General features: G+C 49.7%; 2 protein-coding genes and 1 pseudogene across 2 annotated transcripts in view; all 3 read left to right on the forward strand.

Moving 5' to 3' along the window:
- Nucleotides 1–6452, forward strand: part of LOC136959430 (uncharacterized) — a 55818-nt pseudogene extending 49366 nt beyond the window's left edge.
- A 1694-nt stretch (nucleotides 6453–8146) lies between these two features.
- dap1b (death associated protein 1b) lies at nucleotides 8147–10551 on the forward strand. The gene is made up of 4 exons (XM_067257591.1): nucleotides 8147–8274; nucleotides 9432–9528; nucleotides 9742–9805; nucleotides 10017–10551. The coding sequence occupies exons 1-4, from the start codon at nucleotides 8211–8213 to the stop codon at nucleotides 10131–10133; spliced, it is 342 nt and encodes a 113-aa protein (XP_067113692.1). The 5' UTR covers nucleotides 8147–8210; the 3' UTR covers nucleotides 10134–10551.
- Nucleotides 10552–14033: 3482 nt separating this feature from the next.
- The window catches only part of tanc1b (tetratricopeptide repeat, ankyrin repeat and coiled-coil containing 1b), a 133603-nt gene continuing 123941 nt past the window's right edge, over nucleotides 14034–23695 (forward strand). The window contains 1 exon segment of the mRNA XM_067254823.1: nucleotides 14034–14100. The gene's annotated coding sequence lies outside the window, so the exon portion shown is untranslated.

The following is a 23695-nucleotide window of genomic DNA, read 5'->3' on the forward strand; positions in this document are numbered from 1 at the left end:
CAGAGAGATAGAGCATGCATTGTGTGTTTAGACGGCAGGGTAATGTATAAAGCACACATTCTCCAACTTCTTCAGTGAAGCTCAAGCTGAGTCAACATATTTCCCTCTCAGTAAAATAGTACACCTTGTTCTCTAGGTCACACTGGAGGAAGTGAACAGCAGTACAAATACATTACATAATACATCCCAAAATGCTGACTGACTCTCTCTCTCTCCTCCCCCTCATTCTCTCCATCTATGTTTCTCTCTTCCCCGTTCTCTTATATAACTGAGCTTCATTGTAATGAAACTCATATTATGTGATTTATGATTGTAAAAGTTTGCCAATTTCATTAGAATACAAACGCACACACAGGAATGCATGAACCCCCATGACAACCAGATGACTACAGCATAGGAAATCTGACCATATTCACAAGAATTTGTTGAACAGTTATCTCTTTTCTCATCTCCAGCCTCCTCTCCACTCTCTGGAGTCTGTCCTAACTGGGCCGTCTCCAAACTAGTAAAGGAACTAAGGTTTCTCTTCTTTTGCTCATCTTTCATCCCTCCATCCCTATCTCCATCCCATCTACCATCTCTCCACCCCTCAACCCCCTCTCCCTCCATCCCCATCTATATCTCTCTCTCTCCCCTCCCCTCTCTCCCCTCCCCTCTCTCTCCCCTCCTCTCCCCTCTCTCTCCTCTCTCCCCTCCCCTCTCTCCCCTCCTCTCCCCTCTCTCCCCTCCCCTCTCTCTCTCTCCCCTCCCCTCTCTCTCTCTCTCCCCTCCCCTCTCTCTCTCTCCCCTCCCCTCCCTCCCCTCTCTCCCCTCCCCTCTCTCTCCCCTCCCCTCCCCTCTCTCCCCCCTCCTCTCCCTTCTCTCCCCTCTCTCTCCTCTCTCCCCTCCCCTCTCTCCCCTCCTCTCCCCTCTCTCCCCTCCCCTCTCTCTCTCTCCCCTCCCCTCTCTCTCTCTCTCCCCTCCCCTCTCTCTCTCTCCCCTCCCTCCCCTCTCTCCCCTCCCCTCTCTCTCCCCTCCCCTCCCCTCTCTCCCCCCTCCTCTCCCTTCTCTCCCCTCTCTCCCCCCTCTCTCCCCTCCCCTCCCCTCTCTCCCCCCTCCTCTCCCCTCTCTCCCCTCCTCTCCCCTCTCTCCCCTCTCTCTCCTCTCTCCCCTCCCTCTCTCTCCCCTCCCCTCTCTCCCCCCTCCTCTCCCCTCTCTCCCCTCCCCTCCCTCTCTCTCCCCTCTCTCTCCCCTCTCTCCCCCCTCCCCAGGGAAGTATGCGATGAGAGACCTGGTGAACCGGCTGCCTGGGGGGAACACCACCCTGCTGTCTGACGAGACGGTGGCAGCCATCTGCTGCACGCTGCACGAGGTGACCAGCAGGAACATGGAGAACGCCAAGGCCCTGGCCGACACGGGGGGCATCGAGAAGCTGGTCAACATCACCAAGGGCCGGGGGGAGAGGTGAGGGGTGGATTGGTTTGGGTGGGGTAGGTTTGACTAGTGTGGGGTTGGGTATGGTAGGGTAGGTTTGGATTGAGGTGTGGTGGGGTTATGGTAGTGTTACATAGTGTAGGGGTGGGGTGACATGAGGTACAGTAGGGTATAATGCTCTATGTAACCTGACTCACACTGCATTAGGAAAAGCTTCGAATGGAATGTGCCATGATATCAGCTACACAGTGTTTCTGAAAGGACAACTTGTCGATGATGATGATGCTCTACAATGACGTGTGTGTGTGTGTCAGGTACTCTCTGAAGGTGGTGAAGGCTGCAGCTCAGGTTCTGAACACACTTTGGCAGTACAGAGACCTACGCACCATCTACAAGAAGGTAAGAATGCCCCAAGCAGGCAGCCTCACTATTTACAAAGACTATCCTATACTTGGGGTGCACTTGGTTTGTATCTCCCACTGCCATCAAACCTAAATACCAGACCCGTAAATTGAAAAAGTCAGTTCAGAGGCATCCTAATCCAGGGAGGGCTGTGTAGGCTGACTGTGCTGACTGTGTTCTGGCTGCCTGCTGTCGTGGTGCTGGTCTCTCTGGTTGGTAACATCTGTTGTCTTCACAGGATGGATGGAACCAGAATCACTTCCTCACCCCTGTATCCACGCTAGAACGGGACCGCTTCAAATCTCAGCCCACGCTGCCCACCAGCAGCATCCAGATGTCTCCTGTGCACCAGTCTGGTGAGGCCAGCACACACACACACACACGGTCATCCCTTGTGAAATCTACACCTGACGCCATGATGTTCTCCTGACCTGTGTTCTGTGTTCTCCTGACCTGTGTTCTGTGTTCTCCTGACCTGTGTTCTGTGTTCTCCTGACCTGTGTTCTGTGTTCTCCTGACCTGTGCTCTGTGTTCTCCTGACCTGTGTTCTGTGTTGTCCTGACCTGTGTTCTGTGTTCTCCTGACCTGTGCTCTGTGTTCTCCTGACCTGTGTTCTGTGTTCTCCTGACCTGTGCTCTGTGTTCTCCTGACCTGTGCTCTGTGTTCTCCTGACCTGTGCTCTGTGTTCTCCTGACCTGTGTTGTCCTGACCTGTGTTCTGTGTTCTCCTGACCTGTGCTCTGTGTTCTCCTGACCTGTGTTCTCCTGACCTGTGTTGTCCTGACCTGTGTTCTGTGTTGTCCTGACCTGTGCTCTGTTGTCCTGACCTGTGTTGTCCTGACCTGTGTTCTGTGTTGTCCTGACCTGTGCTCTGTTGTCCTGACCTGTGTTGTCCTGTGTTGTCCTGACCTGTGTTCTGTGTTGTCCTGACCTGTGTTGTCCTGACCTGTGTTGTCCTGACCTGTGTTCTGTGTTGTCCTGACCTGTGTTGTCCTGACCTGTGTTCTCCTGACCTGTGTTCTGTGTTGTCCTGACCTGTGTTGTCCTGACCTGTGTTGTCCTGACCTGTGTTCTGTGTTGTCCTGACCTGTGTTGTCCTGACCTGTGTTGTCCTGACCTGTGTTCTGTGTTGTCCTGACCTGTGTTGTCCTGACCTGTGTTCTGTGTTGTCCTGACCTGTGTTCTGTGTTGTCCTGACCTGTGTTGTCCTGACCTGTGCTCTGTGTTGTCCTCAGCCGGCAGTGCCACCTCGTCTCCTGCTGTCCTGGGCATCAAGGAGCAGCGCTCAGACTACCAGAGGACACAGCCCACTATGCAATTTTATAACTACCAAGGGGACAACAATGTACATAAAGGTCAACATACAGGTGAGCATACTGTCCACTAAAGCTAAACTCAGACGTATATTCACAGTGTATGTTTACATTTGCTTTATTGAAAAGTGAACGCATGAAATGAGAATGAGAGGGAATGCAGAGGAAAGAGGAGGGACCCTTGCTGAGACTGGCCTGGGCTGGATCCTTGCTGAGACTGGCCTGGGCTGGATCCTTGCTGAGACTGGCCTGGGCTGGATCCTTGCTGAGACTGGCCTGGGCTGGATCCTTGCTGAGACTGGCCTGGGCTGGATCCTTGCTGAGACTGGCCTGGGCTGGATCCTTGCTGAGACTGGCCTGGGCTGGATCCTTGCTGAGACTGGCCTGGGCTGGATCCTTGCTGAGACTGGCCTGGGCTGGATCCTTGCTGAGACTGGCCTGGGCTGGATCCTTGCTGAGACTGGCCTGGGCTGGATCCTTGCTGAGACTGGCCTGGGCTGGATCCTTGCTGAGACTGGCCTGGGCTGGATCCTTGCTGAGACTGGCCTGGGCTGGACCCAAACACAGCCACGTCTGTTAACCCTCACATCAGCCTGCGTGAGACACATACTGAACCAGGCCACCAGGGAGAGCTTCACTCTGCTCAGTCCAAGATCCCCTGGCTGGTTTGGAGGCTGTGCAGTGATAGAGGCTGGTTTGGAGGCTGGTTTGGAAGATGGTTTGGAGGCTGGTTTGGAAGATGGTTTGGAGGCTGGTTTGGAGGCTGGATTGTGTCCAATAGGAGTCTCTCATGCTGGGCACCAACCACAAAGCTGCCATTGTTAAACCCTGGAGGGGGGACAGACCAATGCCAGGAGTACCCGTCTCACCGGGGCACAGAGCGGGCACCACACCCCTACCCCTTCAGCCTGCCTGTCTGCACACCTACCTTGACTGACTGACTGCTTTGCTGGCCTGTCTTTCAGCCTGTCAGCTGGTCTCCCTGCCTGCCTGTCTCCCTCCCTGTCTGCCTGTCTGCCTTCCTTTCTATTGTCTGCCTGCCTGTCTGTCTGTCTGTTTCTCATCCTGCTAACCAGTCTCCCAGCGTCCTGTCTCTCTGTCTACATACTGAGAAACATCCACCTGTCTGCCTATAAAATCATCCATGCTGAGAAGCCAGTGGAAAATCAGTTTATGGATTCTGCTGGTCGGAAATAATCTGCTAAAGGAAAATATCCTCCCAGGGGCTTAGCAAACAATAACTCGCTGCAGCACAGTTCTGTAACTCTGCAGGTTGTGCTACATCTCTATCCAATCCATCCTGTGTAGCCGGGCCTTTGTCCCATTCAGACCCCAGCCCTGAGGCTGTGTGTTGGGATCCAATATAATGGAGTACTGTGGTAACTGCTGAATCCAGTTTCACAGCCAGAGTCCTCCATGTGTAGGCTCACATGTAATCCCTTGTGTTGCAGGGTCTGGGAAGCCTTCCCCTTACTACGTGGCATCCTACTCCTCCCCTACCAGAGAGGAAGCCAGGAGACCTCAGGTGAGTCCAGCTGCTCCAGTCTTGTGGCATCGTCTCCGCCACACACAGTGGGCCGGGGCGGCGGCCTGTTTCAGCCCACTGGGCTAACGCAAGGAGACGGCCACATGTTCCAGTGGATGGATGCGAGGGTTGGGCGCGGCCCAGGACCTGTCAGCCTTTGTGTGCGGCAGAGTGGATGTGACGGCTGGGACAGGGGTGGGCCTGCCGCTGCCTCAGCCCGCTGTCGTTGTCTGGGCTCGACCATGTGCACTCAGTCAAACAGGCGGGGGAGGGGGGATGGAAAGAGAAAGGGAGGATGATGAAGAGGAAGGGTTAAGTGGGCTGTGTTCTCAGGTCTGCCTCAGACCAGGCCAGTAACCTAGTCAGGGCACACAACTATCTCTTGTCGCTAGATTTTCAAACTGCCAAGTTATTCTTTGTTTATGCACGCTGGCCAAATATGATTTGGTTTGGAAACATTTCAAAAACTGTATTTTTATTTTTTATTTTTTTTCAGGGTCAATGCAGCACACATTATTACATACATAGATAATGTAGATGTGTTGCATAAAAGGTTTTTAGCCAATAGGCTAATTTGCAACCCCAGTCCCTGGTCAGACCTTTCTAAAAAGTTAGGCAAATACAATTTACTGCATAGTGTGCAATTTACTGCAAAAGCGAACTTCATAAAACTATCAAAATTAAAAAGCTTGTATTTCTGTAAAATCAAACAGTGGTGCCACATTGTTGGTTTCTGATCCATTATTTTCCAGGGTATTGCTCCGCCCGGTAAGAAGAAGAAGGTTTAGCTCTGCAAAGATTCAAAAACTGATGAAATGTATGTCTGAGTGTTTGTAGCCCTCCCTAACATGGCCGCATGTGTTGTCCAGCCCCAGCAGGTGTACTACACAGAGGAGCCTGGCCGCAGGAACTACGACACCTACAGAATGTACCTGCAGTCTCCGCACGGCTACGACGACCCATACATGGACGAGGTCATCACTTACCCCCCCACCTCGGACTACAGCTCCCAGTCTCACGGACTCAAGTCCACCAGCAACTACGTGGACTTCTACTCCAGCACTAGGAGGCCTTCTTACCGGGCGGAGCAATACCCTGGCTCCCCTGACTCCTGGGTGTAGGTGCGCTCCAGGAGAGGGCCGGGGAGGGAAGATACCCCACCACCCTCTCCACGGGGCAGGTCAAGGGGCAGTTTACATACAGTCACGCAAATGGTTACAGACATGAATGGAGAGAACTGATTCCTGAGAGGGAACCTGCGCTGGAGTGAGTAGGGGGCCCACAGTAGAACAAACTCTTCCTTGAACTTTTGATTTGTGTGTTTGTTTTGAAAGTGAATATGACTGTAAGGGGGTCCAAGCAAGCGGAGCAGCAGAGGGCGCAGGGGAATGTGAGCCAAAGAAGGAAATCAAGGAATGTTGGGTTTTCTGTTGTTTTAAAGGGAAGATGGAATCCTGTGTCTGGGTGTGTGTAAGGGCAGCCGGCCTAGCTCCATCTAGAGGGACGTTCTTTTGAAACGCGTAGCTTTGGTAGCATGGTGAAGGTGTGAGTCATGTGTTGAAAGGTTTGAGGTAAAGAGTCAAGTTGGCAGATGTGTATGTGTATGTGCTTAGACCAAAATGGATCATGAACTCATGTCTGTAAAAAGAGTAGTAATAATAATAATAGTAAATCTAATGATGTTAGGTTGTACAGAGGGATCAACCTGTATCTGTGCTCAGTGTTGACGTGTTGTTGTTGTTTCCATGGAGACTTGTACATTTCCTTCATTTTATTGTAAATACAAAAACATGTCATCTGGTTTGTGCTGAGCTGCACTAGTTAAACCTTGCACCATGTTAAAGATCTCTATAGATATATAAATAAATGAAGACGTAAAGAGACATGGGAAAACATCATCATAACACAAACATGAGAAGATAATAAAAGTTCACTTTTGTTTTTTAAATGAGTTGTGTATTGATGGCATTTGTGACCTTGAAGATATCTTATATACCCTGAAGTGCAAAACACACACACTACCCCACCCACACTCCCAATATGATTAACCTTCCCCCGAATATGAACACACTGCCCCCGAATACAATTAGTGGATGTGTTTTGCACTTCAGGGCAACACCGATTTAAAGGTCCCATGACGTGAACATTTCACTTTAGGAGATTTTTTAACATTAAAGGGGTCATTGACTGATTTTACAGGGCATACAAAGACGCAACATAGCCAAACATGCATCGTGAATTGTAGATTTACATGACAACACAGGTTATTTGTTCGAATGAAACACAGTCAGGAAAATGAAATAAAATTAGCCCCATTGCCAATAAACTAAATCGTCACACATTCTACCTATGCTAGATACAGGATACGTTAGTATTGCTAATAACTATTAGCGACGAAATCATACTTTTAGCTTGCGGTTGTGATGAGCATACGGTCGGAACAGTACCTCTTTTCAGCAACAGCTGCTCAGCAAATCCTGTCAAATGTTTTCAAAACTGTCTTTGGTGAAATGTTTCGAGCAAATGAATAATTGAGTGTCGAACTTTACAGGGATCTTCTTGTAGACAAACATCAGCCATGCCCATTGAGTTTTTGGTTCCTTGGGAATACTATGAAAATTGTCAGCATTGCCTGTACAGCCTGGAACACTGCATTTACAACCGTGGTCCATTTTAAATATCCTTGAAAAACTTCCAAACTTTCTTCTTTGTAATTCCCGTGGATGTACAGAGCAGCGCGCAGCAAAATTATCACTGAGATCTAAATTTTGGGACGTGACAAAGATACAGACCAGAGCCAAAAAAGGTGGAGAACTGACGTCAGTTTGGTGGCTTTTTGGAAACCGACCGTTTTACAGCTACATTTTTTAATTGTGAGATTTTTATACGAAAGAGGTGTCAATGGGACTTGAGGTTCACTGTATGTCCAGTGAGGTAAGGTAAAGTCTGTTTTGCAGTCAATGACCCCTTTAATATGAGTTCCCCTAGGCTGCCTTTGGCCCCCCAGTGGCAATTTTTTTTGATAGATGTGAACCAAGCCCTGGGTATTCTTCTCCGACTTTGAGAAAATGAAAGCTCAAATGCTCCGATTTGAAAAATCGTCCTCTTATGTCGTCATAAGAAAAGGGGCTCAGATGGCTGAGCGGTTAGGGAGTCGGGCTATTAATCAGAAGGTTCAAAATGCGTGTAGGTTGTCGACCTGGATGTGCGACCAGCGCTTCGTAAAAAGGTTGTTCTAAGAGACAAGTCAATAGGTGCATTCGACTTCACGCAGCGTTGGCGTCGCCTGCAGTCGCCTGCAGCCCGACTGACTTGAAGCAGCCAATGGCATTCTCAACTTCAAGGCAGCTGGCGCCGCCGGTGCTGCATGAAGTCGAACACACCTATTCATTCCATGCTCAACTCTCGCGGGTACTGCGTTTTGTTTGTTTTTTAACTCTCGCGGGTACTGCGTCTTCCTCCATCTGCTGTCTGACGTCACTGTAGTCGCAGTAGTATAAAACCACTGAAGTGGGCGTTGTAGTTACTTCTGTTTTGATTTTGTTGAGTAAATAGAAAATGGTGCAACTATCCAAATCCGGAGTGGAAACTCATTTACTGAAGGCTGGCCATCCTCCGGCAGGTAAATGTACATTTTAACCAAGATGCATTTGTCTCAGATGTAACTTTTTTTATCCGAGGAAATTATGATCAGTAGCATCGTCTACAACAAAATAGGTTGATTTTACATTTTGCATTGTTTAACGGTAGGAAATGCAGCTATTGATATAGAGGTATGGTGCAGTGTTGGTATTGTCTTGTCTACAAACAGTTTACAGCTGTAGGGTATCCCCCGTGCATGTTGCAAACATTTGATAACACGTTGCGAGGGGCAAGGTAGAAGTGGTGCGAGCCACGGGTATCTAATATGTTATCATAATAAAACATGACTTTTTTACGATAGTTTGTCGTGCACAGACTGCAGATATTAATCTCTGGCATTTGACATGCAATAATGAAAGTATTTAATGTATCTGGATTCGGGCGTGATCAAAGTGCAGAATCCTTTGTGCGACCACAGTAGCCTACGCACTGTGCTCAAATCAGAGCTTTTTTGGACCAGAGCCATAGAAAAAGATTTAAAAGATTCTGGTTTGGACAAGCGAGCTGAAGAGGTTCGGATGAAGGGACACTAAACAAATAGCTTTAAAGTGTACAACACCGCAAGAATATTGACAGTAATACGCATCGAAACGCAAAGCACGCGTGCAATGTATACATAATTAAAACATGTCGAAGTTGAGATGGTGATAACAATTGAGAATAGGCCTCATTAACTCATCAGCAACATTTGTGTGTTAGTCTGCTGTCTTTTTCCACTTACTGGTTGTTGAACTCGACAAAAACAAGTTGTAGCCCGACAGATCTGCTTCCGGCGCTAGCCGCGGTTACCTCAACGGCACATAGTGTTCTAGTAATGTACCGTGCAGAAAGTGGCATTTATCCCTGGAGTGGAAGACGACGGCATTGCAAAAGAACAGGATGTAGGTTCATAACTTTTACTAAACCCATCTATGCCATAAAATAAAAACAAACTTCTGTACTCCTTGGCCTCCAAGGTTTACTCGTGTAAGTGTCCCATCATGTCAATATAAGTTGATAAACCGTTGCAGCTTGTTGGATAACATAAACTGGAGTTGTTCAGACTTGGAGCTGGAGTTGGTCTGTCTGAGACTAGAATCATGTAAAAGAGAACACATGTCATATCTCAGTCTTGGTGTGTTCTTGTGTCTGTCTCAGTGAAAGCTGGAGGTAAGCGTGTGGCAAAGAAGAGCTGGGAGGAGGGCACCAGCCATGTTAACCCTGAGAAGGAGGCCAGGAGGCCTGATAAGCCCAGGTACCACCTCCCATCAGGGAACAATCCTCCACCCCCCTTTAGCCTGTGTGTGTGTGCACAGTGTAAGGTTGTCTTTAATGGGTTCATTGCAGGACTTGCAAATCTATAGTTGGCAGGAAACGATACTGCAGGCAATAATTTGATAAGTTGCCTTGTGAAACGTACATGTGATCTGTTGTTGTCTGATGCCAGTAATGTGTTGTGCTGTTGTAGGTCTGCGGCCACTGCTAACAGGATGCAGCAAGTCAGTGTGCTTCTGGCTGGGACTCTGGAAAAGGTAGGGCCTCAATGTAACCGTCCACTAGTGATGGTTAACGGATGTTTGGAGCCATGGCAGCAGTGGTTTACACATCCAGATTCACTAAATCTGTTTCTCTTTCTAAATCACTGAAATATTTTGATTGGAAACTAAACCATGCAGGATGTGATGTCACTGTATTGAATACTGTACGTGTATACTGAACATTATGGTTTTCACTGCTGTTTAGTTGGGCCATGACTTCCCGGAGACCCCGGTGAGTGTGTGGCACAGCAAGCTGCGCCCGTCCGTGGAGAAGCCTCACTCTCCCAGGAGCTTCTGCATCCAGCAGCCCCGCAAGTGTTGAAGGAGACACGGCGTGCTCGGAGGGGTGGCAACTGAAGACAAACGGGGAGGTTTACACACACGTGATGGGACAGACATGGGATGTCAGAAGAATTTGTGTCTTAAGCGATGTAGAACCGGATCAGTTCAAGTTTTTGTCAAGTTCTGAAGTGGTCCTGGTCTTTAGGCCTGGCGACTTCTAAAGTCGACCTTTGCAGGTGTATTGGCTTTTAGCCAGCATTAATTGTGCCTTTTTATACAAGTTTGTATGAGAAACCCTGTAATCTTAAATGGACCATTGGGGGGGGGGGGGGGTAAAATGTAAGTTATGTAAGAAGGGATAGGGAAGATTTCTGACTTGACTCATGTTGGTGAATGTTTCGTAAAAAAAAAAAATGGCACTTATAATGGCTTAATAAAATTGCATGGCATCACGTGAATGGTGTAATTGTTAGTTTTTGTGTTGGTGATGGTATTTTTCATGGTGACCTTTTTTGTACTGGCCACTAGGTGATGACAAAAGCATGTTGATTTAGCATCAGGGAAAATACTTTCTTTTGTTGGAATACACTTTGCACACTATTAATTGTTGGGTGTGATATTTCACACCCAACAATTAATAGTGTGCAAAGTGTATTCCAACAAAAGAAAGTAATATATATATATATATATATATATAGCACTTTAAATGTTAAAACATGAGGGGAAATTCCCATAGCTAATACACACTGGCATGTTGGGCCATGGTCTTGGGCTTATGTGAGTGAAGTCTTGCCAGCAATAAAACATAGCTACAGAAGCCCACCAGTGTCTGAACTGAATGTCTTCATGGGAAGTTCTCAGCATGTTTAGGCGCCTCTTAGAGACCAGGGTGAGCAGGACAGTAGCCAAGCACCAAGAATAAAGCCCTTCACTGGCAACCACTCAGGGCCGGAGTGGGGCCACTTTTCAGCCTGGGAGTTTCAGGCCCAAGACCGGCCCCTTTCTTTGTATACCAAACAGGGCCGGATGCAGCCTGCTTTGACTGGGGGTGCAGTGAACTTTTCTGGGGGGTATCATGATTACAGAAAGGGATCGTATTTTTTATATTGATAACATTTTTGAGACTGCTTAACGATCTGAGTGTTAATCAGGCACGGAGCCAGACGTTGTAAACATTCGGTGCTTAACCCTAGGACGTATGGGTTTGATGTGATGCAAGATAGGGACTTCCACACTTCATGCGAGCGCGCATAGCCCGCGAGCGAACATTTTTGGCCATTAATTGAGCGAAAAATAGTTTTTTGAGCTTTATGTAAAATAAACATAGCCGTTTTTCAATTGGTAAAAACTTGTCTAGTGATGCTATCACTCCGGCCCTGCTCCCATCCATCCTCCCTGGACACTGACGCGTATATACGGTAGGGCCAACCGGCCCAGCTATCCGTAGCCTATCTGAGAAAACGTTTTGGAAAAGACGGGCTATGGACCCAACCAACTGTATTTGGGAGGGGAGAACTCCCTAACATGGTACAACCCATGCAGAGGCTGAGGTGTCAGAATGCGGAACGTCTGTAGCCTACTTTAAGAGAAGATAGACTAACGTGACAATGTCAACAACAAAAAATCCTCGACCGGCCCAAAAGTGAGGTCTGGACTGGACGTTATCAATCCAGGGAGGGGGTGAGGAGGGGGACATGAGGGAGGGGGGAGGGTGAGGAGGGAAGCTAACCAAGCTACAAGACACTTCATTAGGTCTCAATTTGACAGATTATATGTAATTTAGTTCTCTCACCATAGTAGCAGGGAAGCCATGGTTGTCAGACAGGTGTAATGAAAACACGGGTTGTAACACAGGAAGACATGCTGTTCTTCACCCCTGAGGCTCCTGGATAAGGTGGCGCTACACAGTGCTGGAAACACTTATCCCAACAGCTGTCAGACTCATAGACTGCTGTAATTCCAGCAGTGGCAGTTGGAGCAATATGAGGCTCTGGCTTGGTTCCTCTGATCCAGCCTGTTGAACCTTCTTTGATCCACAGGGTTTCAGGTGTTTACCTGCAAATGACTAACAAAGGAGATTCAGCTCTTCAGCTCCACATCTCTTTCGGCCGTCTTAGAATATAAAGGAGTATAGAAAGACTCATGATGAAAAAATTTCTTTGTTTGGCAAAGCTTCAAAGAATCCACAGTTGGAAGCTATTTGCCACTGTTTGTAAGGGTTTAACTTTAAGAGGGCAGGGTGACTGTTTCACGTCTCATTATTTGTTTGCCAGAAGAAACAACACAGGCTCAAAAAACTCAGTGAAGTTGCTGAACCACGCTGCTCCCAGACCACGCTGCTCCCAGACCACGCTGCTCCCAGACCACCACGCTGCTCCCAGACCACGCTGCTCCCAGACCACGCTGCTCCCAGACCACGCTGCTCCCAGACCACCACGCTGCTCCCAGACCACCACGCTGCTCCCAGACCACGCTGCTCCCAGACCACCACGCTGCTCCCAGACCACGCTGCTCCCAGACCACGCTGCTCCCAGACCACGCTGCTCCCAGACCACCACGCTGCTCCCAGACCACGCTGCTCCCCGACCACCACGCTGCTCCCAGACCACCACGCTGCTCCCAGACCACCACGCTGCTCCCAGACCACCACGCTGCTCCCAGACCACCACGCTGCTCCCAGACCACGCTGCTCCCAGACCACCACGCTGCTCCCAGACCACGCTGCTCCCAGACCACCACGCTGCTCCCAGACCACCACGCTGCTCCCCGACCACCACGCTGCTCCCCGACCACCACGCTGCTCCCAGACCACCACGCTGCTCCCAGACCACCACGCTGCTCCCAGACCACCACGCTGCTCCCAGACCACGCTGCTCCCAGACCACCACGCTGCTCCCAGACCACCACGCTGCTCCCAGACCACCACGCTGCTCCCAGACCACCACGCTGCTCCCAGACCATGGACCACCAGGTGGTCTGTGTGGGGTAGGACCACCAGGTGTGGTCTGTGTGGGGCAGGACCACCAGGTTGTCTGTGTGGGGTAGGACCACCAGGTGTGGTCTGTGTGGGGCAGGACCACCAGGTGGTCTGTGTGGGGTAGGACCACCAGGTGTGGTCTGTGTGGGGTAGGACCACCAGGTGGTCTGTGTGGGGCAGGACCACCAGGTGTGGTCTGTGTGGGGCAGGACCACCAGGTGTGGTCTGTGTGGGGCAGGACCACCAGGTGGTCTGTGTGGGGCAGGACCACCAGGTGTGGTCTGTGTGGGGTAGGACCACCAGGTGTGGTCTGTGTGGGGTAGGACCACCAGGTGGTCTGTGTGGGGTAGGACCACCAGGTGGTGTGCCTGCCTGCCTGCCTGACTGCCTGTCTCACACAGAGAACCTCTTCAATAGAAACAAAAATAACAAGTACCTGAGCTGTTAAATTAATGTTTTATGTAATATGTCATTAGGAAACGTATTGTTTACTTATACAATAGATGGGAAAATGATTAGGCCAATTAAAATGTTCTGAATTTTTATAATATAAATTCTAGTACCGCAACAATAGTATGCAATACATTGATTCAGTGACGGTAATTGTGAACTAGCGACATATTACATATTTGTCCCGCATGGGGGCGCCATTTACCTGTCTTGCTGTGAAGCTACTCAAGCTGATGTGATTTGCTTGGAAACAGGAACTGCCCCAACGAATTATCCAGTCTTTACTACATAAAAAAAAAAGTTTTCTACTGCCATGGATGCCATAAAGTCATGACAATGTACTCAATCTAACATATTTAGGTATAAGTGGCTTTACATTTCTGACTGACTCATTACATGCACATGGGGCATGCTCTGCGCGTGGAAGTACCTCGGTTCCAGTGCTCGTACTCTCCACAGTGACCTCATGCTGTGAGGAGGAGGAGCCGCGGCGTCTCCTACCTTTGGTCCATCAAGGGATTCATGTGGAGATAAGCCGTAAGAAAACTTTTTCGACTGGGATATTGATGACTGTTACCAGGTAATTGTTTTTTTTACTATAAAGTTCAACGCAGGCTTGTTCATATACATATTTTCTTACCTTGTAAATGTCTATGCACTTGCCGGGTTTAAAGAGACAGTGAAGACTTAAGTCTTGATTTCGGCAATGAGACGCAAGCTAGCCCGCAAAAATACGTTAGGACATGCCTTTCAGAAGGGAGGGACAGCGACCTAACGAGATTTATAATGTTTGTAATAAATGAAATTATTTTAGAAAGCCGAGCACAAGGGTTCATATATATTTTCAATATTGTTAAACAGTGGGATTAATATTATTGAGTATTCTTTCCAAACGTAGTCTTGACATCTCGAGGTAATATCATCGTTTCCAGGGACAAACTTTTAGCCTCCACGGGCTTTTGTTGGTCTTTGACGCCATATGCTTTACAAACTTCAGTGCCTTGTTATCATTTCATCCAGACAGCCTTCTGTGATGAGAAAACTGGCCTCATTTGATCTTTCCTGGATAATCACTCACAGGGGAGTAACGTTATATTGAAATGCAGTATGATAAACACACCACAGTTCAATTTAATTGATTTATAGCAACGGTTTGTTCCTTTCTATATTTTTTATAACATCGGAAGTTTAAGAACGGATTAACTCGCTCGCTGGTAGTGGGTGACATCAAGGATCGAGGTTTGGGAGCGAGTGACATAGCAACCTCCCCGGGTGACAGCCTGCCCCCTAACAGGGAAAAGGGATGTTATTACCCACCATTTAAGATGTGGTCCTGTTTGATGCTTGGGTTCCTATATTTTTAGATTAGTTGCGGTGGTTTTGAAATCAGGACCCAAACCAGCTGGAGGCTAGGAATCTTTGTTAGCCCACATAAAAGTTGGACCGTTTACGGAAGGTTATTTTCCAGCGTGGTCTTGTAGAAGGAGTCTATGTAGGAATCAGGTGCTCGGCAAGAGCTCCTGATGCTGAAATGTCACACTGTTTTGATCAAAAGGTTCCTCACGAAATTGGTGATCCTGGCGCTAAATGTCATCTGTGAACTGTGCTGCAGCCCATACTATACCTTTACAGAACTGTCAGCAGCGAAGCTGCCTGCAAAATAACTTTTTTGATGTTGAAATCGATTTATACAATTATGGGGGACAAAGCTATGTCTGGTCAGTTGAAAGACACTGTGGTAGTGTTCATCCAGACAAAATAACACGTTTACACACATTCAGTTCAGCAATGACCAGAGTAGCCTAGTCCTAATACTATAACCTGGCAACAATACGTAAAATTACAGCCTACACCATTGCAAGACACTGAAAATGATGTCCGTGAGCTGGGTGTTTATTTGTAGTGATTGAAATGCCGACAGGGTGTCCAGGCAGAGTCTGGTTCCCACGAGGCTTCAGGCCAGTTGGACAGTAACAGGTGCTGGCACCAGACGCCCACTGCTGCTCTGGAGGTCAGAGACAGGGAGCGTTCCTGAGAGCAGGACTGCTGCTCTGGAGGTCAGAGACGGGGAGCGTTCCTGAGAGCAGGGCCCTGGAGGCCTGTGCTGCCCGCACTGGGCCCACACTATGTAGAGGCACAGCAAGGTAGCACACAGATAGGCCTATTACATGTCCACCAACAGGAAGGGCTTAGCTGAGCTAAGAGCCATTGTTATCTGACATTTACTGGGCAGGGTCGGGTTTGTGTACAAAAACAGGGAAGTGGTGTAGGTTGTCAAGGCCTCACTTGATTGGTTGGTGTGGTAGCTGGGAAAACCTGATGGATTCCCACAGCAGTTCAAAGTATGAGCTTAACAAGCAATGGGATTGATGCCAGCATCAAGAAATGTCAAGAAACATCAATCCACACCCTCCACATGCCTGGAGGCGATGGTGTTTGTTTCAAACAGTTAATTGCTAGTGTCCAAGCACACGTTGTGAAGCCTCAGTCGCTGCTCTGTTGAAGGGCCTGTTTGAGAAGGAGGACCTGTACATCATGCTCTGGACGTTTTTATGTGTCATGGTTGTTGGAGTGGTTTGAGGGGCCTGTTGTGAAATGATGCTCTAATAAATTGGCCCCTGGGCACTTTGCAGCTGAAACAAAGCAGGGTCTTGTTTGCCATGCTGTGCGTCATTACAACCACAACCACATCACTCAGCTGGCGAGCTCCTCAGGCCTCATGGGTCAACACTGAAGCGGTCTCCAATTAGAAAAGAAAGTATGAATTCTTCGTATGTAGTCTTCAAGTCTTGGTAATTGGCTTTCTTTAGGCCGGATTGTTGCATAACTGGAGGGTTTGTCACCAAAAAAGAAAATAATATGTTAACAGCGTAAGGCTATCGTTTCATGTTACCTGTGAAGTGCTGATTTCTGAAGTTGCCAACAGCCAGTATCATACATGGAGATATTAGCCTTCATTAACCAATCTCCTATCCATCCTGTAAGAAATGTTGCATTGTGTAATTGCATTAGTAACAGTTTCTCAAGGGTTCAAGGCAGTTTATGTATTGAATTGTTTTTTTAACTATTTTAACCCCACCACTTAATTGTGTTGCTTCCCCCCTGGCTATCAATTAAAATGTAACAGAATTACAGGCATACATATTGGGTTTGAGGCCTGGTGTCTGAGCACCAAGGAGAGACGTTCTGAGAGAGATCGTGGAAAAACAAGGCAGACCAGCCACGGTACCACCCTGTGAAATTCAGACTGACCTCATTAGCTCCTCTGAGAAAACAGCCTACAGTTGAAAACCGCAATTACTTTGGCCTGACAAAAAAAAGAAGTTTTACGATTCCATGCTTTAATGAACACGTTCAGCTCAATGAGGCATTCCGCTATCTGAACTGACATGCTAATAATTCATTTATGAAAGAATCCACATGAAACTTCTCTCAATGGGCTGAGGCATGATATCCAAGCCTCTGTAAGCAAGCAATCAAGTGCGGTTGGGTGTGTATTTGAGCGTGTGTGTGTGTGTGTGAGAGTGCACGCCCACTTGCACGTGTGGATTTAAACTACCTCTTTGTGAAACAGCTGTTATTGATTAACGTTTCTGGTGTCCTGTCAGGACCGTGGAGCTAGGGGGTCTAGTGTCCTGTCAGGACCGTGGAGCTAGGGGGTCTGGTGTCCTGTCAGGACCGTGGAGCTAGGGGGTCTAGTGTCCTGTCAGGACCGTGGAGCTAGGGGGTCTGGTGTCCTGTCAGGACCGTGGAGCTAGGGGGTCTGGTGTCCTGTCAGGACCGTGGAGCTAGGGGGTCTGGTGTCCTGTCAGGACCGTGGAGCTAGGGGGTCTGGTGTCCTGTCAGGACCGTGGAGCTAGGGGGTCTGGTGTCCTGTCAGGACCGTGGAGCTAGGGGGTCTGGTGTCCTGTCAGGACCGTGGTCTTTGAGGGAAACACTCAAGGTAAAGACTGGTCTCCTGTGACGTCTACACTTTAAAACCCCGCCACCAAAAATACTTTCATAATGAGGTTCCCAGTGGCATTTGGTTTACATTTCTGACTGACTGAAGACATAACATGCACACGAAGCATGCACTTCATGTGGGAGTTAACTTGGTAAACTGTCCAGTGTCGATCATCATGTAGACTAAAATATTGACCTATTAGGCCATTCAGAAGCAGTTCTCCCTGCCTTGGACTAGCTGCATGAGAGTCTCCTCATACTGCCTCGCCGTGCGGCCGACGGGAGACCAGGCTAATCATGAACCTGTGTTCTGGTGTTGAGAGCTGTCGAGGGCTTATCTCTGACCTGTCTGAGAGGAACACCTGTGGAATGTTTCTCAGACACATATACCTGGAGGGATTTACTTTAGGCGCACAGCTGCTTTAGCCCAGGCCCAGTAGACCCTGGTCCCCATGCTGCCAGAGGCCCAGGCCCAGTAGACCCTGGTCCCCATGCTGCCAGAGGCCCAGGCCCAGTAGACCCTGGTCCCCATGCTGCCAGAGGCCCAGGCCCAGTAGACCCTGGTCCCCATGCTGCCAGAGGCCCAGGTCCAGTAGACCCTGGTCCCCATGCTGCCAGAGGCCCAGGCCCAGTAGACCCTGGTCCCCATGCTGCCAGAGGCCCAGGCCCAGTAGACCCTGGTCCCCATGCTGCCAGAGGCCCAGGCCCAGTAGACCCTGGTCCCCATGCTGCCAGAAGCCCAGGTCCAGTAGACCCTGGTCCCCATGCTGCCAGAGGCCCAGGTCCAGTAGACCCTGGTCCCCATGCTGCCAGAGGCCCAGGCCCAGTAGACCCTGGTCCTCATTTCTTCTGACGCTGTTCCAGAGAAATAGCCTCCTGACCTCAAAAATACTATGAAAGGAACTTTGTGAATGGAGGTAATGTGTGCTCATGGAGAAACCTGTAGACTTTAAACTTGGGCTGTTAATGTTTGACCTTAATCAAACAGCAAGAAGCTTTCTGACATATATCCGGCCATGTAGACAGTTGGCTTGATCTGAGCTGTAGGACATGAACCTCCTATTAAGTTAGATGGCCTGCAAATTACATTACAGCCTACTAACCAATACCATTACTGTTAGGTGGGGCTCCATGTTTCTGCATAATCGTTTGAGTGACTCACTTGCAGTGTGGTCTGATAAATCAGTGTAGTAAATAAATCAAGAGAGAGGGAGGGAGAGAGAGAGAGAGAGAGAGAGGGAGGGAGAGAGAGGGAGGGAGGGAGAGAGAGAGAGAGAGGGAGGGAGGGAGGGAGGGAGGGAGAGAGGGAGGGAGAGAGGGAGAGAGACACGGGGAGAGAGACGGAGAGAGAGACGGAGAGACAGAGAGAGAGACAGAGAGAGAGACAGAGAGAGAGACAGAGAGAGAGACAGAGAGAGAGACAGAGACAGAGAGAGAGACGGAGAGACAGAGAGAGAGACGGAGAGAGATGGAGAGACGGAGAGAGACGGAGAGACGGAGAGAGACGGAGAGACAGAGAGAGAGACGGAGAGAGATGGATAGAGACAGAGAGAGAGGCAGGAAATTATTCCAGTGTGTTTTCCATCTCTAAATGGTGTTGCTGTGTGGGCTCCACTTGATGACCTCACCCGGATGTGATTCTCTTCTTGTTTAGCCATGTTCTTACCGTCAAGTAGAAAGGTCATAAGGACACTCCCTGAACTGCTTACTGGAGCTCTTAAAAGCAGATTTGTCTGTCAGAGATTATCCCAAAGTACTGGAACTCTGAGGCTGTGATGTTGACAGAGGCTATCCCAGGTAAAAGTGAGTGAGGTTTATAAAAGATGGATGAGCAGTGCCTTGTCTGGTAGACCCTCCTGTCGGGCTGAGGCAGTTTCCACAGCCTAGGGTGTGACTGTAAATCCTTGAGTAATGATCGCTTTCTGAAACATGCCTCAACTCTTCAGTGCCCTGGGAGCCTGTGCAGGACTACTCACAATGTTACTCAGAAACTGTTGGGAATGCAAAGTTGTTATAGAGGTGGGGTGTATAGTCCCAAACGCTGACAGACTAGCGCTATGGAGACGGCTAGCTGTCTGAATGACACTGGGTAGGCTACACACTAACACCAGTGGGATAATACATCAGACTCATCTGTTTAATTTTGAGCTAAGCTATGTGGAATGTCTACTAGGATGATGTAGATCAGTTTTTGTTGCCCATGGTGCGTTTTCCTCCTTGAATCCTTCATGACAATCTTTTCTGCCTGGGAGCTAAACATGGAGCCACATTAAGAGAGGGGGCCTGACAGTTTCCCATGGTTTTGCATAACTGACTAGAGTTTATGAGAACTGTGCTCCAGGTGTATATCTCAGGTGAACCTCCCTAGCAGGTTGTACAACAGGGCTCTTCAGCCCTGTTTCTGGAGAGATGCGTTCCTGAGGTTTGTGCTCCAACCCCAGTTGTACCTAACCCGATTCAAAACATCAACCAGCTAGGCCTTAGAAACAGGTGACGTAGTGTTGGAGTTGAAACCTTCTGGAAGATAGCCTGCACAGATTAGTATTGTTGTGACTGTGTATGTCTGACTATCTTGTCTAACTAACTGTTTTCATGCATGTTGACACTCAGTCATGTTGGATAAAAAAAAATAATAATAATAATAGTTTTGAAAGATTGTTGACATGAGGAAAGGTGAAGCTAACAAGCTCCGTTTGATAAATGTGCTACGTTTTCACTAACAACATATTTGTGCAATCCATCCAGTTCTCTCTTTGAGAAGTTCAAAGTTAATACTTTGGGTGTACTGTTATGATAACAAAGGGTATAGTATTATTCCAGTTGAGCATTTAGACCCTTTAGGAAACAGAAAAGAGAACCAGCAGTTAACTGTTAACAGTTAAGTGCTCTAACAAGTTAATCATCACCACTGTTGGTAGAACAACTGTCAATGTTTAGTTAGCCTACCTCGTGGCTATAATATATCATATTGTAACATAAAGTATAGCCTACGTAGCTCAGAGAAAGGTAAACTGGTTTAATCTGACACCTCAGCCAGCCAGCCGCACCTTCCCTCCCCCTAATAGTGAGTGGACCATGGTCTTTATATTTTCCGTGGTGTGGAGGGATGGATGTGAATCCTACTGGCAGAACAGGTAGAATGTGTTTACAGGTAGCAATCTTCTCTCAATAGATTTGAGAAATGGAGAACTTCCCTTTTTTTTCTTCTTACAGAGGACTTCTCTGATCCTAAATGGATTAACGCTCTGGGTGTGTGGAAGGTCAAAACCACCAGTGAAAGTCTGTGTCACTATGACAACTCTGGAAGTTTGAGAGGATTAAATCATGTACAACCCCTGGTGGTGGAGGGGTGGGATAGTAGTGCAGGGGTGGGGTAGAGGTGGAGGGCTGTGGGGTAGAGGTGGAGGGCTGTGGGGTACTGGTGGAGGGCTGTGGGGTAGAGGTGGAGGGCTGTGGGGTAGTGCTGCAGGGGTGGGGTAGTGGCGGGGGGTGGGGTAGAGGTGGAGGACTGTGGGGTAGTGGTGGAGGGCTGTGGGGTAGTGGTGGAGGGCTGTGGGGTAGTAGTGCAGGGGTGGGGTAGTGGTGCAGGGCTGGGGTAGTGGTGCAGGGCTGTTGGGTAGTGGTGGAGAGCTGTGGGGTAGTGGTGGAGGGGTGGGGTAGTGGTGGAGGGCTGTGGGGTAGTGGTGGAGGGCTGTGGGGTAGTGGTGGAGGGGTGGGGTAGTGGTGGAGGACTGTGGGGTACTGGTGGAGGGCTGTGGGGTAGTGGTGGAGGGCTGTGGGGTAGTGGTGGAGGACTGTGGGGTACTGGTGGAGGGCTGTGGGGTAGTGGTGGAGGGCTGTGGGGTGGAGGGCTGTGGGGTAGAGGTGGAGGGCTGTGGGGTAGTGGTGGAGGGCTGTGGGGTAGTGGTGGAGGGGTGGGGTAGTGGTGGAGGACTGTGGGGTACTGGTGGAGGGCTGTGGGGTAGTGGTGGAGGGCTGTGGGGTAGTGGTGGAGGACTGTGGGGTACTGGTGGAGGGCTGTGGGGTAGTGGTGGAGGGCTGTGGGGTGGAGGGGTGGGGTAGTGGTGGAGGACTGTGGGGTAGTGGTGGAGGGCTGTGGGGTAGAGGTGGAGGGCTGTGGGGTAGTGGTGGAGGGCTGTGGGGTAGAGGTGGAGGGCTGTGGGGTAGAGGTGGAGGGCTGTGGGGTAGTGGTGGAGGGCTGTGGGGTAGTGGTGGAGGGCTGTGGGGTAGAGGTGGAGGGGTGGGGTAGTGGTGGAGGGCTGTGGGGTAGAGGTGGAGGGGTGGGGTAGTGGTGGAGGACTGTGGGGTAGTGGTGGAGGACTGTGGGGTAGTGGTGGAGGACTGTGGGGTAGTGGTGGAGGGGTGGGGTAGTGGTGGAGGGCTGTGGGGTAGAGGTGGAGGGGTGGGGTAGTGGTGGAGGACTGTGGGGTAGTGGTGGAGGACTGTGGGGTAGTGGTGGAGGACTGTGGGGTAGTGGTGGAGGGCTGTGGGGTAGTGGTGGTAGCCAGAGGATGTGCTAGTAGGAAAGCAGAGCCTGCAGCTCAGAGGAAGCCGTTCATCCAGGCTGCTGAAAGCTCTCTCTCCATTGTTTGCTGTCTGACGGAGGACAAAGCAGCGCGCTGGTCTCCAGCAGGCCTGTGTATGAGCCTGGCCTGAGGCCACCAGAAAACAATCCTGCTTCCCCTATAAACACTCTTATAGAGCTCTGTCTGCCACGCCTGCAGAGGAGCAGAGCCATGGCCCCATTAAGCACATGCCACCTTTCGCATTGTGCAAGGTGAGACTCTATTCTTCTGTCAACCTGTGTTGGGCTGAACTCTATCCAGACAGAGGGACCTGTGGGAAAGCAGGGCTACCTGCTGATAACCCCTCAGGTTTCCAATTTTTCTAGGCTGAAAAGAAACTCTGTCATAGGTCATAGTACCACACGCTGGAGTAATCTCTTTATTATTGTTAGCCGAAGCTGCACCAGGTAAAAGCTGCTTGAGGTGTGATGGCAGTGACACAGACCAGGTGGAGATAGATAGTAGCAGCTTAAGAAGTCCCACAGTGGATCAATACATAAAGGTTAGCATACTTAAAGGTTAGAAATGCGGGGGAAGTAGCAGAATGCCTTGAACCAAGAGCCCCCTCTTTCTCACTCTCTCTTTTACTCCTTTTCACTGTGACTCTCTGTCTCTGTTAACGCTCTCTCTCTCTCTCTCTCTCTCTCTCTCTCTCTCTCTCTCTCTCTCTCTCTCTCTCTCTCTCTCTCTCTCTCTCTCTCTCTCTCTGTCTCTCTGTCTCTCTGTCTCTCTCTCTCTCTCTCTCTCTCTCTCTCATGTGTTTCTGTCAGACGTCAGGACTGTGGGAGTGCTGCTAGCTGTTCTCAGTATGTGAATACTGAGTGTGTGTTCTCTCTTCCTGTAGTCAGTGTCTTATGCCCACAAAGCCCGTTCAGCCACGTTGGTTCTTTGGCAGTTCTGCTGGAGGTTTGCTATAGAGAGGCCCTTTAAGCTGGAGGTTTGCTATAGAGAGGCCCTTTAAGGGGCCCTGCTTCTAGAAGATAATACCCCAACTTCATTACTGCGGCTTAGAGAGACTACCTTATCGAGCTATGTGGTCATACTGAGATGGGCTGTTAGAGGTAGGCTGTGTGCTTAGACTGAGATGGGCTTGGTTGAACTAGTGGATGGGGGGGGAAAGAGATTTGAACCTCATGACCCCAAAAGAGATTTCCTTACAGAGGTTACTGTTCTCCCCCTACTAAATTTCATGGCTTTTTGATGTTGATTTTGTGACCGTTTGAGAGTGTCACATTGGTTTCATGAGGCCAGATCAGAGATGGCTCTGGGCCAGATGTCTGACCAGGCTGTCGGTCCTCACGGAACATCTGCTCACTTCAGAAAGCTCCTCTGCAGGGCTTCCTGTCTCATTAAAGGTGCAGATGTACGGAGCAGAGGTGGGGGTAGGGGGCCCCCCCTGGTCTGGGGCAGAGGCGGGGGTAGGGGGCCCCCCTGGTCTGGGGCAGAGGCGGGGGTAGGGGGCCCCCCTGGTCTGGGGCAGAGGCGGGGGTAGGGGGCCCCCCTGGTCTGGGGCAGAGGCGGGGGTAGGGGGGCCCCCCTGGTCTGGGGCAGAGGCGGGGGTAGGGGACCCCCCCTGGTCTGGGGCAGAGGCGGGGGTAGGGGGCCTACCTGGAGCCCACCTGGCCCTGAGCTGGGCATCAGGACAGCACAGGGAGCGTCATGCTC

This window comes from Osmerus mordax, chromosome 2, assembly GCF_038355195.1.
Source record: "Osmerus mordax isolate fOsmMor3 chromosome 2, fOsmMor3.pri, whole genome shotgun sequence".
Classification (NCBI taxonomy): domain Eukaryota; kingdom Metazoa; phylum Chordata; class Actinopteri; order Osmeriformes; family Osmeridae; genus Osmerus; species Osmerus mordax.

Bases quoted from the DNA above. Each gene is read 5' to 3' on its own strand.
- dap1b (XM_067257591.1), top strand. From the start codon at position 8,211: ATGGTGCAACTATCCAAATCCGGAGTGGAAACTCATTTACTGAAGGCT. The intron at 8,275-9,431 runs GTAAATGTACAT...TGTCTGTCTCAG, and splicing joins GGCTGGCCATCCTCCGGCAG to TGAAAGCTGGAGGTAAGCGT. The intron at 9,529-9,741 runs GTACCACCTCCC...GTGCTGTTGTAG, and splicing joins AGGAGGCCTGATAAGCCCAG to GTCTGCGGCCACTGCTAACA.